Genomic DNA, 14,474 nt, shown 5'->3' with positions numbered 1-14,474 from the left:
CAGTCTATTGAAATATGATTTAAGAGTGCTGATATGAACGGTTTATATAATTTTTATTGTCATCAGCTGACCCTCTTGCCTCATGTATATTATATGAGGGCGTGGTTTATCGGAAAAGACTGCGAATAGACAGGACAATTCAACCACTGAGAAACCTGCAGGCAAATTTGACGATGGCGCTTCAGCGAGACAGCCAGTGAAAGCGAAGAGGGGGCGGGACATGCGCGCGACGCTGCTTGCTACCGGGGAAACAGAGTTCTGAGGGTATGAGGCACAGTGCCGGTGGACTGAAAACTCCCGCCATTTCGACAGGGAATTAACCTCCTCTTAGCTGATTCAGGTTACTTTCTCGCAACGCTTGCTCACGCTGTTACCTGACGCCAAGGAGCTTCAGAGCATGCAGCGAGTACAGTTTAAAAGGGAGCAGGCCTAATTTGCGAACACTTGCTCGGGACTGTACAGCCGCCAGACCTGCTGTTGACTGACGGTTGCCGTGAGTTTCATTTTGGTGCGGTTCGCATCCTTTCACGTTCACCCGAAGGTGCTGAACTTTAACAACTGAGTCCGGGGACACGTTTGCCAGCGTGTTTTCTACCTAAGGTGCAGCGTAAAAAATAGCCTGACACCACTTCCAGAAGAGCAAAGGATGGTGCGATGAGTCCGGCGGCGAGAAGCGGCGCACTGTTATTGTTTTGCAACGAGATAACCCAGCCTGCTAGCTAGAAAGCTAGCTGCTACACGCTGAGAGCCGGGCCTGCCGGCGGTAACGTGAGACGTGCTATCTGTCGGCTCTGACATTTTAATACTGGGATACATGCAAAGGACATACCATTGTGTACTATTGCGCTAGTCTGTTGCTAGAATATCTGTTTTTACTTTCGGCACTTGTGCCATCTCTGGATTTGAAATGGCACCGCTTTTGGGCCGGAAACCGTACCCGCTGGCTAAACCGCTAGCCGAGCCACCAGGCCCGGGAGAGGAGGTCTACATCATCGAGCACACCAAGGAGGCCTTCAGGAACAAAGAGTATCCTTTAACATGATGCTGGTTATCAGTCTCGACTTATCGAGCCAGTCGATAGACTGGATAGCGGGCTTTGTCTTGGTTAGCTGAACTGATGTGCTCATAGTCACGAGTAGAACGCTATAAAGCTGGCTAAAGCAAGGAATTTGACCTGACATTTCTCCCCGTTAAGTGTTTCCCCGCATGTACACAGTTTACTCTGGGTTGACAGGCTGGCTAGCTAACACTCCGCTGTTTCTGGTAATTAAATAATTTTACCTATTAGTTAGCTTTTTACCTAACCGAGCTAAATGTATGACTGTAAATAGCACGTCATTGTAGAGAAGGGCGAAAAGGAGTCTTTCACTTTCATGTTTTACGGTTCTGCTGGCAATGCTAACAGGGTGAGCTAGCCAGTTGCTAACGTTAGGTATCCCATTATGTCACAATAGCCCAGACTGACGCCGCTCCCCGGCTGGTAATGTGTTAGCTGGTAATGCTAGCACAGAAGCCTCTCAGAGTCCGTTTCGCTTTAACTTACTTTCGTATTTTGGGCTGACTGAAAGGTGTTCAGTGACTTATGACAGCATTTTGTTGTTAGCTTGGTTTCTTCTGTTGTCACAATTGGAGAACTTTACCACGTTGATAAAACGTTCACATGAACGCTTTAAGCTCTTAAAGGTCCACGACTGTCAGCAAGGTTATGAAACATGCTGTGGCACACGTAGCTAGTGTTAAGTGTCCATAATATGCTGATATGGATAATCGATTATGATATTTGACTTTATGCGGGTGTCTAAACTCTGTTATCCATTTTTATTGTCTTAATAAAGCTTTGTGAACCACTACGCTGTCAAACAGTCCCATCTATGGGAATTTGACTTGGTATGTTGTTAGAGTACCCATGGAAATGTAGTATACTCCACTGATCTTTCTGACTTTCTCTGAAATCATTATTCATTCCCGTCCCTAACCCTCTCCTTGTCTTGTTAGGACAGGACTATTCACAGATGATTTGTTTTGAAATGTGTTTATGCTGGGTCCCTTTACCTCTCATTATGCTCAGTGATGTTAAATGTCATGATGGAATTTTATTGACTTGCATCTTGCTTGTTGTGCGTAAACAAAACCCTAAATAGGAAAACATTTGGATGATGTAACTTCCTTGACCGAATGTACACAGAGAGTACGAGGCCCGCCTACAGAGATATAATGAACGCATTTGGACATGCAAGAGCACTGGAAGCAGCCAGCTCACTCACAAAGAGGCATGGGAGGAGGAACAAGAAGTCACCGAACTGTTAGTATTACATCCACAGTGTTGCACGTGCACATTCATTATTCCATGTTAACTTGTGAAAGCTCTGTTGGTCTACTATGCTGATTTCAGACCAAACAGAGTATGTACTTTTAATAAAGGCTGTTGAGTGAGTGAAAATGCATAGATTCAATTCTTTAGGTCCTGCCCTTTGTATTCAGATGTCCAGTAAAACCTGGTTTGCATAAATCTCTGATTGTAAAAACCACACCTACTTATGTGGAAGGACTGTGCAAGAAATACACAGTAGTCACCTAACAGAAGTTCATGGTATCAACAAAGAAGGGAACCATACAACCCCAGTGAAGGTCACAAGGCTTACTGCTTTGCTATGATTGGATAAATCTTGTGCTCCTCCTCTCAGTCTATTTAGAGGGCGAGTGACTCAGTCATCCTTGAATCTGCAAGGGCCTGAGTTCCTTTATCTTGAACCTATGGAAAATAATAAAATGGTTCAACTCATCTCTTTCGGTCCACTTGACTTGAAATATGTATTGACATATGGGATCACTATGTCCTTTTAGCAAGAGAGAGAACAAAAAAATAAATATGGCCCAAAGAGATGTCACAGCAGAGACTGGGAAGAGCAGTGCTCAGCAGCCCAGAGCTGAAGTAAGTCGGGATCATGAGCTGTACAGTATTTACGCTCTATGTCAGCCAAGAGAAACTACTCCCCCTACTGGCAACCCTCGGCAAACGATCCATCCATCTATTTTCTTCTGCTTATTACAGTTCAGGGTCATGGTGTGTCTATCACAGGTTGATTTCTGCACTGCAGATCTAAGCAAAGTAAAACAAATCATGTGATGATGAACTCTGTGTTACCATCACAACCCCTGTGAACAGAGAACGATGGAGCTGCAAGACAGTGTCACACTTGTTACCTTTTTATAAACTAACCATTGATCACTTTGTGTGTGTGTGTGTGTGTGTGTGTGTGTGTGTGTGTGTGTGTGTGTGTGTGTGTGTGTGCGCGTGCGTGCGCAGGCTTCAAGAGGAGTATCCAAAGTGGTTTGAGAAACCAGTCCTTGAGATGGTTCACCACAACACAGTGTCTTTAGACAAACTGGTTGAGATGGCTTGGGTGGAAATCCTCACCAAATATGCTGTGGGTGAAGAGTGCGACTTCCTGGTCAGTTTGACAGCTTACTCTTATTACATTTCTAAACTTGTCTGTAATGTCAATCTTATGATATTGTCAGTATTTTTTTATTTATTTATTTTTTTTTTGTAACCTGATAATTTACTGCATTAAAAGTTATTGTGTGTGTGTGTGTGTGTGTGTGTGTGTGTGTGTGTGTGTGTGTAAAATTTCTCATATAATGTCAAATCTTACATCTTGGTTTCAGGTGGGGAAGGAGAAAAGTTTGCGAGTGACAGTGGTAAAGATCCACCCCTTGGAAAACACAGAGGGTGAGTCTGGGGAAAAGAAACTTGAAGGTGCTTGTGACTCTCCATCCAGCGACAAGGAGAACGCAAGCCAGGAAAACCAGAGGAAGGAGCCTCCTCCCCGAGAGGAGAACAGGAGGGAGAGTCTGAGTGAGTGCCAATCAGTTTTAGGAGGCAAAATCTTGCATCGTGGATAAAATTAAGAACATGTTGTAAATGCTGCTTGGATAAGCAGGTTAAAATTGTTTATTTATACAGTATTTGTTCAATATATGATATTTGGCTTCCTGTTAGGTGACAGAGCACGACGTTCTCCGAGGAAACTACCCACTGCCATGAAAGAAGAGAGGAAGAAATGGGCAATGCCTAAATTCCTTCCTCATAAGTATGATGTAAAGCTCATCAATGAGGACAAGGTTTGTTTTGTTTTTTTTTCATCATCACTCAAGAAATGGTGTGTGGAGTGTGTTCTATTTTTAGAGTATAAAAGGTTATACTTAAGGTTCATATACTTGTGAACAATAGACTTGGTGATTTTAAGAAAACCTGGACTCTAAATTTCCAACATGTGTCATAGGTGATCTGTGACGTCCCAGCGGACAGTCTTTATAGAACAGAGCGTCCTCCAACCAAGGAGATCATGCGCTACTTCATCAGACACTATGCTCTAAGGCTGGGCATGGGAGAAAGTGCTCCCTGGGTGGTTGAAGATGAACTGGTGAAAAAATTTAACCTGCCCAGCAAATTCAACGACTTTCTTCTCGATCCACACAAGGTAAGTTTAGTTATTTCATTTTGCTGTTCATTATTTAAATCAGTTTTTTAAGTGTTGCATGTTCTTGACTCACCTTCCTGTGTACATCTCAAGTTCTTGGCAGAGAATCCCTCCACGAAGCGCAAGAGCTTGTCATCTCCAGAGGGTAAGCCTAACAAGAAGCTCAAGACTGCTGACACTCCAGGAGAAGATTCGGGCAATGAGAAGGAAGAAAAGAAGAAGAAAAAGAAGAAAGATGCTTTAGGCATGCCTCTTAGTCCCACCATCTGGGGCCACATGCAGGTTAGTCAGCTTGTGTGTACATGGTGAAATGTCATTTCATTTATGAGGTATCCCTCAAACGTCACTGTTATGTTTAATGGCTCCTTGGTTGTATTTCAGAAAATAAAAATGAATGGTTCTCCACTCAAGGTAAAGAACTCAGGAACCCCTAAGAAAGGAGAAGGTAAAGGCTCCGCTCCCTCCACTCCGAAATCTGGCAAAAAGTCAGGGGACAAAAAAGAAGGAAAGAAAACTGGAAAGAGTGGTGAGAAGAAACTCAATGTTCTCAAAGCATCCAAAAAGGACGGTAAAGCTGGTGCTAAGGGGCCAAAGATGAAGCAGATGACTCTACTGCATCTGGCTAAGAGCGGTGCTGCAGGAAGCCCAAAGAAGAGAGCTCGTAGTTCTGGCATTGGTACACCGAAACTTGGGAAGCCACTACACCCTATGGCTCTCCACCTCCTTCGTTACTACAAGGAGAACAAGGGTAAAGAGGATAAGAAGAACTCCCTTTCATCCCTTATCTCCAAAGCTGCCAAGACCTTGTCCCCAGATGATCGTAGTCGCCTGCCAGAGGAACTCAAGGAGCTAGTGCAGAAACGCTGGGAGCTTCTGGAGCAGAAGAAGCGATGGGCAGCCATGAGTGAAGAGGAAAAGAAGGAAGAGATGAAGAAGAGGCGTGAGGAACTCAAAGAGAAGTTAAGAGAAAAGGCCAAGGAGAGACGAGAGAAGGAGATGCTGGTCCGCCGTGAACAGTCGCGCCGATACGAAGATCAGGAGATCGAAGGTGGCAAGCCTCTGCCTGCATTCAAGCTTGTGGACATGCCTGAGGGGTTGCCCAACACATTGTTTGGGAATGTGGCCATGGTTGTGGACTTCCTTCACTGTTACTCAGGGCTGCTGATGCCAAATGACCAGTATCCCATCACAGCAGCGGCTCTGATGGAAGCGCTAGCTGGGGAACGGTCTGGCTTCCTTTATCTAAACCGTGTGCTGGTGGTGCTGCTCCAAACATTACTGCAGGATGAGCTGGCTGAGGGCTACAGTGAGCTCGACATGCCCTTATCTGAGATTCCTCTGACTATGCACTCAGCTTCCGAGCTGGCACGGTTGTGCCTGCGACCATGTGACGCTCACGGTGAGGAGAGCGGCCAGGGCTCAGAAGACTCTGGGGCCATGGGTGGATATGACGATGTGGTGACCAGCGAGTTCCTGGATAAACTCGAGACAACCGAGGTGTTTGAGCTGAGCCCCGAGGAGAAAGTCACCCTGTTAGTGGCGCTGTGCCACCGGATCCTGATGACGTACTCTGTGGAAGACCATGTTGATGCAATGCAGCAGCGGTCAGCTGAGCTGTGGAAGGAGCGTTTGGCAATGCTGAAAGAGGCCAATGACCGCAAGAGGGCTGAGAAGAAGAGGCGGAAGGAGATGGAGAACAAAGGTAGGAGGGATCATCAGTTTTACCAGTCTCAATATATTGCTGTGAATCAAATGTGTACTTTACACACAGTTTCTAAACTGTTCATCTACATTTTACCCTAAGAATTGTCAGAGAAAGTAGATGCCTTTCAAGTCTAGTGTGTATTTGAAGTCTCGCACAACACGTGTCTGTTTGTATTAACATATTTGTGTTTTGCATGCGGTTAAAGGTGAGAAGAAAAAAGAAGGGTCTTCCAAAAAGGAGGTCAAGAAGGAAGTAAAGGTTGAGCCAGAACCAGAGGACATGATCAGCTCAGTGAAGAGCCGGCGACTAATGGCCATGCAGGCTAAGAAGGAGAAGGAGGAGATGGACAGACAGAACAAAGGTACAGTTTTTAAGCAAGATTGATACTAATTATAACTTTGATTCATTACATGGTATGCTTTATTTATTTTTGGTTACTATTATTCCTTTTAGAACGCATGGAGAAGGAGGCTGAAGAGGAGCGGATGCGTAAACAGAGGGCGGCTGCCGAGAGGGCTTTTCAGGATGGAATAACCAAAGCGAGACAAGTGATGCGCAGGACTCCTCTAGGTACCGACAGAAATCACAACAGGTTGGTACTTAACACGAGGAATTAACTCAGTGTGCCAAAACATCATGTCTGCTCACAGATGAAATCGTCTGCACCAGATATACCAGTCATTAATTTAATTGAAACTGTTTACAGGTAAAGTGCTGTGTCCTAAATGTCATGCAGCTGTTTGCCCTAGATGGCGCTGCAAGCCTGACATCATTGAAGACAAATCAGATAATCTAAGCCTGATCTTTTTTCTTTAAAGCATATTATTGTTAGTTATTTTGAAGGTGAAAGAATGAGTCGCAGATACAAACAATGGAAATGAGACTTCTTTGAAGGACAGATGGGCTCTGCCTTAGTGATAGAGTGAGGAGCCATTTGGGAGCGACTCAGAGTAGAACTATATCTCTGCCACATTGAACTGAGCCAGCAGAGGTGGTTGCTTCCTTGGTGTGGTGTTCTGGGCGTGTCCTGCCAGGACAAAGACCCTGGTAGACTGAGGACATGCTGTAGAGATTGCATCTCTTGTTTGTCCCGGAAACGCCTCGGTATTCTCGGTTTATGCCCAGTTAAGCTGAGGGAGGTGGCTGGGGACAGAAGTCTGGAAAAAATTGATGGATGACTGATTGTTTTATGATTTTATTTTTTATTTAAATTTTTATAGCGCGGGTTGTATTTATAAATGAATGTGCTGTGCACTATGAATGATTCAAAATGTGCCACACTATTCAGTCGCAATTGATTCATTTTTCAGAGGTTAAGTTGGCATTTAAAGTACTAATAATTATTTTTTTCAAATGCCTTTTTAGGGAGCTTCTGACATTGTTCATTAAACTGGTCTCAAATGTGACTTTATCTGATTGCTTCTCAGTGTTAGAATAGTGGATTAGTCAGGTTAGGGAATAAGAATTTAGTCCCCAGGAACATCCCTAGTCAGGGATGTATTGTAAATGTCATAAATTAATGGGTATCACAAAATTTCTGGACATTTTACCTGTTTCTTAGTCTTTCAAAATTAAAAGACTAACAACATATTTACCAGAAGCACTTTGGTAAATTGTAACCATACGTGATGTTTTTGTGCAGATTCTGGCTTTTCTCTGATGTGGTTCCTGGTCTGTACATCGAGAAAGGCTGGGTGCACGAAAGCATAGACTACAGCTTCACCCCTCCACCAGAGGAAAAACCAGCTGAGCCTGAGGTAGAAGAGGAGGAGGACGGTGAGGCAGCCCCTGCTCCTGATTCACAAGGTAAGCAAAAATACATTCTCTTGAAAAATGTTTGTTTTTCTTTAGATCTAATAATGCAAATATTTTTATTAACTGATATAGAATTTTTTTTTTTCTTCCAGTTGTTTCTGTCTGGTTTTGTTTGCTCTGTGTGCAGGCTTGTTTGCACATAATTGGTAGTTAATGTGTGTTTTTGAGAAACAAATTTCCACACATGGCTTTATCTCGAGACACTAAATTATTATTTATGTTGCAGGAACTGAAAAAGATGATGGCAGTGTAGACGGTGCTGTTAGTGAAGGAGCCCAGCAGGGAGCAGCACCAGATGTTTGTATAGAAACTACTGTTCCCAAACAGGGACAGAACCTTTGGTAGGTGTCTATGTCTGTCCTTATTTTCCTTTTTCACTTTCATTTGATGCATTTTATCCTTTTTGTTTAAGTGATCTTCTCCTCATTTTCACTTCTGATTTCAGGTTCATATGTGACAGTTCAGCTGAGCTGGAGGAACTGGTGGAGAGTCTTCATTCTCAGGGGGTCAGAGAGAGCGAACTAAAGTCAAATATACAAAGCAGGTGAATGCAGTATTATAAGAGATTGTTTTAACCCATATAAAACTGCAAAGTTCAGGGTTTTTTTTTTTTGTTTTTTTTTCGTCTGTAGTTCATGTCTATGATTTTTATGGTGGCAGTGGTGATAATGTAAAATACCTCTCACTGTGTCAGGTATCAGGAAATACTCCACTCCATCCATTTGACCCGGAAAGCCAGGCTCGGCCTCAGGACCTGTGACGGCTATGCAGAGCTACTCAAATATCTGCGTAGCGACATCCAGGAAGTAGCCTCACGCCTGCAGAAGGGCGGCCTCGGGTACCTGGACGATAACGTGGACATTGAGGACAAGGTGAATAGTCAGACAGTTTGAAAATGAGACTCTTCCCAGTCTTTAGTGAAAATCTGTGTTTAAATTCTACTAAAAGGGCACAGCATGTAGTCAGAGTGTTTGTTCAGGCTATCAGGCAATGGGCATGGGACATAGTGGTTGATTAGACAGATAACTAGTGCAAGAAAACAGATGTTTTGAAATCATGTTCAGTGTGGAAGGCATATATGGTAGAACCAAGTACACAGTTAGGCTCTGAAATGTTTAGTGTAAGTATTAAAAGCCACGGTGTAAACAAATGTGGGGTCAGAACAGCCCACTGATTGGCTTTCCAGGGTGTAAGAAATGCTTGGTCATTTTTAATTGCTCAAATTTTTCAGTAAAATTCACTGCCAAACCTGGTGTGGCGATGCCAGTGTGGGCCTACAGCACAAAAGTGTAAATGTCCTTCTAAAAACACAAATTATTTCAATCATAAAGATGTAAAATACTGTTCTTAGTTTAGTTACCGAAACTCTGCATGTGAAGACTTTGGGACTCACTGCAGGTTGGAAACCTGATATTGTTGAAATTGTGCTTATTTTTCTTAAAACGCATCAGGCTGTCCTTAACCTTTTTTCTAAACAGATTACTTGCAATATAGAGGAGCTGATTTAACAAGAAATATTACTTTCTGTATGCTTTGTAAATTTTAAGGGAGTATGATCTCCATGAAACATTTGTACTTAGATGTTTAACTGGTCTAGAGAGATGCTCTTTCCTCATGAAGCACCCATCGGGGAAGTTTTGTGACTTTACTGGGCATACCGTCTGTGTTTTGAATTGAAATTCTCTGTCTGCTTCATCCTCTTGTCACAGTTGAAAGACATGGAGAGCCTGAAAGACTTCGGCGAGTGCATCATCACCATTCAGGCCTGTGTAATCAAAAAGTTCCTGCAGGGGTTCATGGCTCCTAAGCAGAAGAAGAAGAAGAAGCAAGCAGGAGAGGAAAGCAGCAAGGCTGAAGAGGTGGATGAGGAGAAGCGGTTGGCAGAAGAGGCCAGGGTAAGAGGAAAGAGATGAACTGTTAGCACTCTGATGCTAAAGCAGTATGGAGCCAAATCAGGGTCAAGTTTTATTCATTTGAAACTGAAATTCTGATTTTTGATATTTAAAACAAATAATAAAGTAAAAAATGTTGAAAACCCCCCAAAACCAATTAATTTATTTTCAATGTTTACTTCTCCTCACAGGTAGCAACAGCAGTGGAGAAGTGGAAGACCGCTATTCGAGAGGCCCAGACATTTTCCCGCATGCACGTGCTGCTGGGAATGTTGGACGCTTGCATAAAGTGGGACATGTCTGCTGAGAACGCTCGCTGCAAAGTCTGTCGCAGGAAAGGTTAGAAATGTTTTCCACGGTTGCCCCACTCTGTGTGGGAGAACGCACATCACCAGTTATTTGCAGCTGATGGGAGCATTATTGATTACGCACAGTTCAAATTCCAGAGAGGACAACAAAAACTGCACTATTATCTAGTTTCACTCTGAATTTGCCAGATTATTATGGTGTTAATTTGCATGTAAACTTCATAAAGGTTAAAGTGAAGCATTTTGCACTTGCCAAATGATGTTCTGCCCTCCTGTCTAGTGCTCTGGGAGAACCCATCTGTGCTGAAGTTGGAGGAGTGTAGATCCAGGCAGGGCAGCAACTGCAGGGTCAAAGCACATCAGAGTAGTAGTGTCAGGCAGATCTACATACGGAGCCAACCACTCCGCAGGCCGACAGGTGAACCTGTAGTGATAAGATGACAGTAGAAAGCATGTGAGAGATTTGCTGAGCTGTTGATACACTGAAGGTCAGGAAAAGCAAAAGAGTTGAGGTGGAAATATGTGGGGCTGCTAAAAAGACCCAGAATAAAACTTAAGGCTTTAAAATGAAAAAGAAAAGGCCTTATGGTTGATGCTGATCTCTTCCAGGTGATGATGAGAAACTTATACTCTGTGATGAGTGCAACAAGGCCTTCCACTTGTTCTGCCTGCGACCGGCTCTCTACCGGGTTCCCAATGGAGAGTGGCTGTGCCCAGCCTGCCAGCCGACTGTGGCCAGACGTGGCTCCCGCGTAAGGTAACTGTCCTCCACTCTTTAAATAAGCTGATCCCTAAAGAGTTCAAAACAAAAGGAGACTAAAATATAACTGAAAGTGCCCATCTTGCACAGACCCTACCACTACCACATTCATGGAGGAAAAAGATAACCAAAATATAAATAAAGGCTAAAGGAATTCCTGGTTTCAGCTGACATACACCTTAAACATACATCAAAGTATTCAGACAGTTAGTGACTACAGAAAGCATCTCTCCTGTGCCCCAGTCCCTAATGCTAACCTGTCTGTACAGTTGCTGAGAAACAGCTGGTTAGGACATAGTCTAACAAACACATTGTTTATTTTATTAGTTTTCTATCATGTGATCAGTAATCGCACACCCCACTGATGGTGTGGTAGCTGGATATAGTGAAAGGGGCGACCCTCTTCAGGGTGCTCCACAAACAGAGCAGCAGATCAACCAGTGTAACTAAAGCCCAGATGTGTCTGCCCTATACTTCATCAGCTGTCTTTAAAGGCAAGCTCTCCATTGCAGGAACTATAAGCAAGACTCTGATGAAGAAGACGATGAGGAGGAGTCTGAAGAGGAGGACTCTGAGGAAGAGGATGAGGACGAAGAAGAGAATGACTACAAAGCCATGGGACACAGCTGTGAGTATTTTACAGAGAAAATTAGGTAAAAAAAAAAAATTGTAACTCTTTGACCAAGTTTAAGTTCACTCCTACAGTTAAGGAGGTGGTGAGGAATACAACAGTTTGAGTTACCATTAGCATTTTTCCATACCTTTTTTTTAAAATCATTGTTGTGAAGACATTAATGGTCTAGAAAGGATCATTTTAAAGGCTTTAAGACCTTAGTTTGTTTTGGAAATGGAGGGTCTTTGGTGCTGAAGGTTGAGAATGAAAGGAATGCTGATGGGGAATTTCAGCCATTGTCCTCTTTGTCTCATTGTCTGTGTGTGATGCTGCACAGCTCAGGTCTGGACCTGGCTTTGAAGCTTTGTCACCGTGGCTTCACTCAGAGTATGTGGCAGGATGATCCCTTCTCTCTGTTGAAACTTCTAAATCATTATCCTTGACACGCAGGCCTGAACTGACAGGTGTCGGTGCACCTAAGAGCCAGTTATCTTTCTCAATTCAAGCGTGAGGCTCAGACAGGCGAACGTTCAAATCATGGTGGCCTGGGAATGTTTCGAGCCACTTCTTAAAATGCCAAGAATTGAACAGTTGGATGTGGATTGATTTCATGAGAGAAACTGCAGCATTATACATGTTAATTTCTACTTCTGCTTCTTCTCCGTGTCTTTCCTCCTCCACAGTGAGACCAAGAAAGAAAAATAAGCAGTCTTCATCACGGCAGAAAAGCTCAAAAAGTAAATCAAAGAAGTCGGCCTCTTCTAGTAATCAGAGCGGCAAGCAGAGAACAGGCCCCAACAGTCCTGCAGACATCGACGAACTGGTACAAAGTTTACAGAGAGCTTAGAACAGACCAGCTTTGTATTGTTTGTCCTAAAATTATAGCTTTTGTGTGTGCCGTCTCTGCAGGTGCGACAGAGCTCCCAGACAGGGGTGAGCAGACAGGTGCTGGAGCTGGAGAGGTGTGAGGAAATCCTCAAGAAGCTGATGAAATATCGCTACAGCTGGCCTTTCAGGTGAGGGAAGAAGAAATGTGACACAAGTACATGTGAAACAGGAGCCACTTTGACTCCTGAACAACCTTTTCAACTATTAGCTAAACTACAGATATTATAGGGACAGAAGTGTTGGGCCACGCCTCTTACTCTTTGAATGTAGCTGTTTTGAGCCTGATGGCCACAGGTGTGTAAAATCAGGCACCTGGCCTGATGCTGTTTGCCTCTATAGACATTTAAGAGTGGGTTGTTCTAAAGAGCTCACTGAATGTAAGTGTGGTATTATGATAGGATGTCACCACTGCATCAGGGTGGTTTGTGAAGTTTCTTGACTCCTTGTACTTGCAGCTGTTACTGGTGTCATCTTGAGTGTTTAGGAGAAACTCAGTTGCAGACCACTGAGTCAGTTTCTGCAGAGTTCAAACCTGCTCTGGCATTAACATCAGCACAAACGTTGTGTGCTGGGAGCTTCGTGGCATGGCACCTAGGTGCACTGCTCAATGTGCAGGTGGACCAGTACTTTTGTATTTATGCTTCCATCAGCGTGGAAAGCATTTGTCTATGGAAACTACTTGTGGATTCAAAAACCTGTGTGCCACAGAAATATTACAAGCTTATCACATTTTGTAAATGGGTTTTCTCTCGGCAGAAACAGAGTGTGAAAACTGCAAAGCCCAGAGCCTCTTGGGCACTAGGGCTGAACGATTATGGAAAATAATCTAATTGCGATTTTTTGCCCCAATATTGCGATTGCGATGCGATATGCGATTATTTTTTAAGGTCTTTGTCTTCTGTATTATTAAACAAAGACAAGCAATACATCATATAGTATGGCCAATACTATATTACATTAATTTTAAACTGTTCTTTCCTGGAAGACAGACCTCTGTTATGATGACATGAGGTGATGCATGAATTGATGACTGACATTTTTATTTAACTTCTTCAATCACAACAGTATATTTGAACATACACAATAGTTTATTTTTAGCTTACAAACATCTGAGCATAAAGTGCTGACAAGGAACCCTGGTGTAAACATTAAAATGAAAGTCAGTACAATGTGCAGATTGCAGAAATATACATAAAAAAAATCAGTGGCTTTACCACACTCAGTTTTTCGACATCTGTGAACTACTAGACAGTCATTCAATTAAAAAATAATATTAAATAAATAAAACTAATAAATAAAAAATACACACATCTTACTGATCTCTGCAGTCAGTAACATTACACATAAAGTGCAAACATAATAGCAATTGTATAAACACACACACAAACACGCCTTTAAAATTTAAAGGCGTGAAATTGGACGGTCTAGCCGGCTAGTTCTGATTAGCGTCACCGCTGTCTCGGTGGAGTTTAATAAACTCGGCCGTCTGCTTCTTGCTATCTAAAATATAACCAGACACTGGTGTAAATTCTCGACTGTCTCATACTTCTGTTTAATAAGTTTTCTGTTTGACGTTTAGTCAGCTGTGTGAAAACCAAGGAGGAACCTACCCGGGGGATTAATAAAGTTTTATTTTATCTAATCTAATAACTTTAATCTCAGCCAAACCGATTTACTCACGAACAAATAAAACACTGAAAAAAGCCCAACAATAACATTTTTAGGTTGTCTAAGTGACTTATATATTACGTTTAACCTGAGTAGCAAAAGTCCGCGGTGATCTGAAAATGATGTGCCGGGAGTTGTGCCGTTCTCTGCGGCTTCAGTGACCCTCGAGCTCCCGGCTAGCTATCGAGCTGGTGGGTAGCAGACGCTCTGAAAACGTCGAAGCACTTTTGCAAATATGGCGATATCTTGATAAACCGAGCAGATATTTGATGTTTACACAAGCTACTTTCTCGCCTGAAAATATGTTAAAAGTTTATTTTGTGACCCAGAAAGATTGATGT

General features: G+C 43.0%; 1 protein-coding gene across 3 annotated transcripts in view; it reads left to right on the top strand.

The window, feature by feature from the left end:
* Positions 1-220: 220 nt before the first annotated feature.
* baz1b (bromodomain adjacent to zinc finger domain, 1B) overlaps positions 221-14,474 on the top strand; it is an 18,326-nt gene continuing 4,072 nt past the window's right edge. The window contains exons 1-21 of one of the 3 annotated variants that reach the window (XM_005933148.3): positions 221-1,026; positions 2,186-2,302; positions 3,308-3,452; positions 3,670-3,859; positions 4,004-4,125; positions 4,287-4,484; positions 4,578-4,766; positions 4,896-6,186; positions 6,395-6,550; positions 6,643-6,781; positions 7,832-7,995; positions 8,231-8,345; positions 8,450-8,548; positions 8,699-8,876; positions 9,714-9,899; positions 10,088-10,235; positions 10,485-10,622; positions 10,814-10,961; positions 11,477-11,592; positions 12,261-12,400; positions 12,487-12,593. In XM_005933148.3, coding sequence (XP_005933210.1) covers positions 908-1,026; positions 2,186-2,302; positions 3,308-3,452; positions 3,670-3,859; positions 4,004-4,125; positions 4,287-4,484; positions 4,578-4,766; positions 4,896-6,186; positions 6,395-6,550; positions 6,643-6,781; positions 7,832-7,995; positions 8,231-8,345; positions 8,450-8,548; positions 8,699-8,876; positions 9,714-9,899; positions 10,088-10,235; positions 10,485-10,622; positions 10,814-10,961; positions 11,477-11,592; positions 12,261-12,400; positions 12,487-12,593 — 4,205 coding nt within the window. In that variant the 5' untranslated portion in view covers positions 221-907. Of the gene's footprint in view, positions 1,027-2,185; positions 2,303-3,307; positions 3,453-3,669; positions 3,860-4,003; positions 4,126-4,286; positions 4,485-4,577; positions 4,767-4,865; positions 6,187-6,394; positions 6,551-6,642; positions 6,782-7,831; positions 7,996-8,230; positions 8,346-8,449; positions 8,549-8,698; positions 8,877-9,713; positions 9,900-10,087; positions 10,236-10,484; positions 10,623-10,813; positions 10,962-11,476; positions 11,593-12,260; positions 12,401-12,486; positions 12,594-14,474 lie in introns of all 3 variants that reach the window. The other 2 variants (XM_005933147.3, XM_014337072.2) reach the window with 2 other exon arrangements.

Source organism: Haplochromis burtoni, unplaced genomic scaffold, assembly GCF_018398535.1.
Source record: "Haplochromis burtoni strain Fernald_Lab_line unplaced genomic scaffold, NCSU_Asbu1 Contig_160, whole genome shotgun sequence".
In the NCBI taxonomy this organism is placed as follows: domain Eukaryota; kingdom Metazoa; phylum Chordata; class Actinopteri; order Cichliformes; family Cichlidae; genus Haplochromis; species Haplochromis burtoni.
This window is presented reverse-complemented; position numbering and strand designations above follow the sequence as displayed.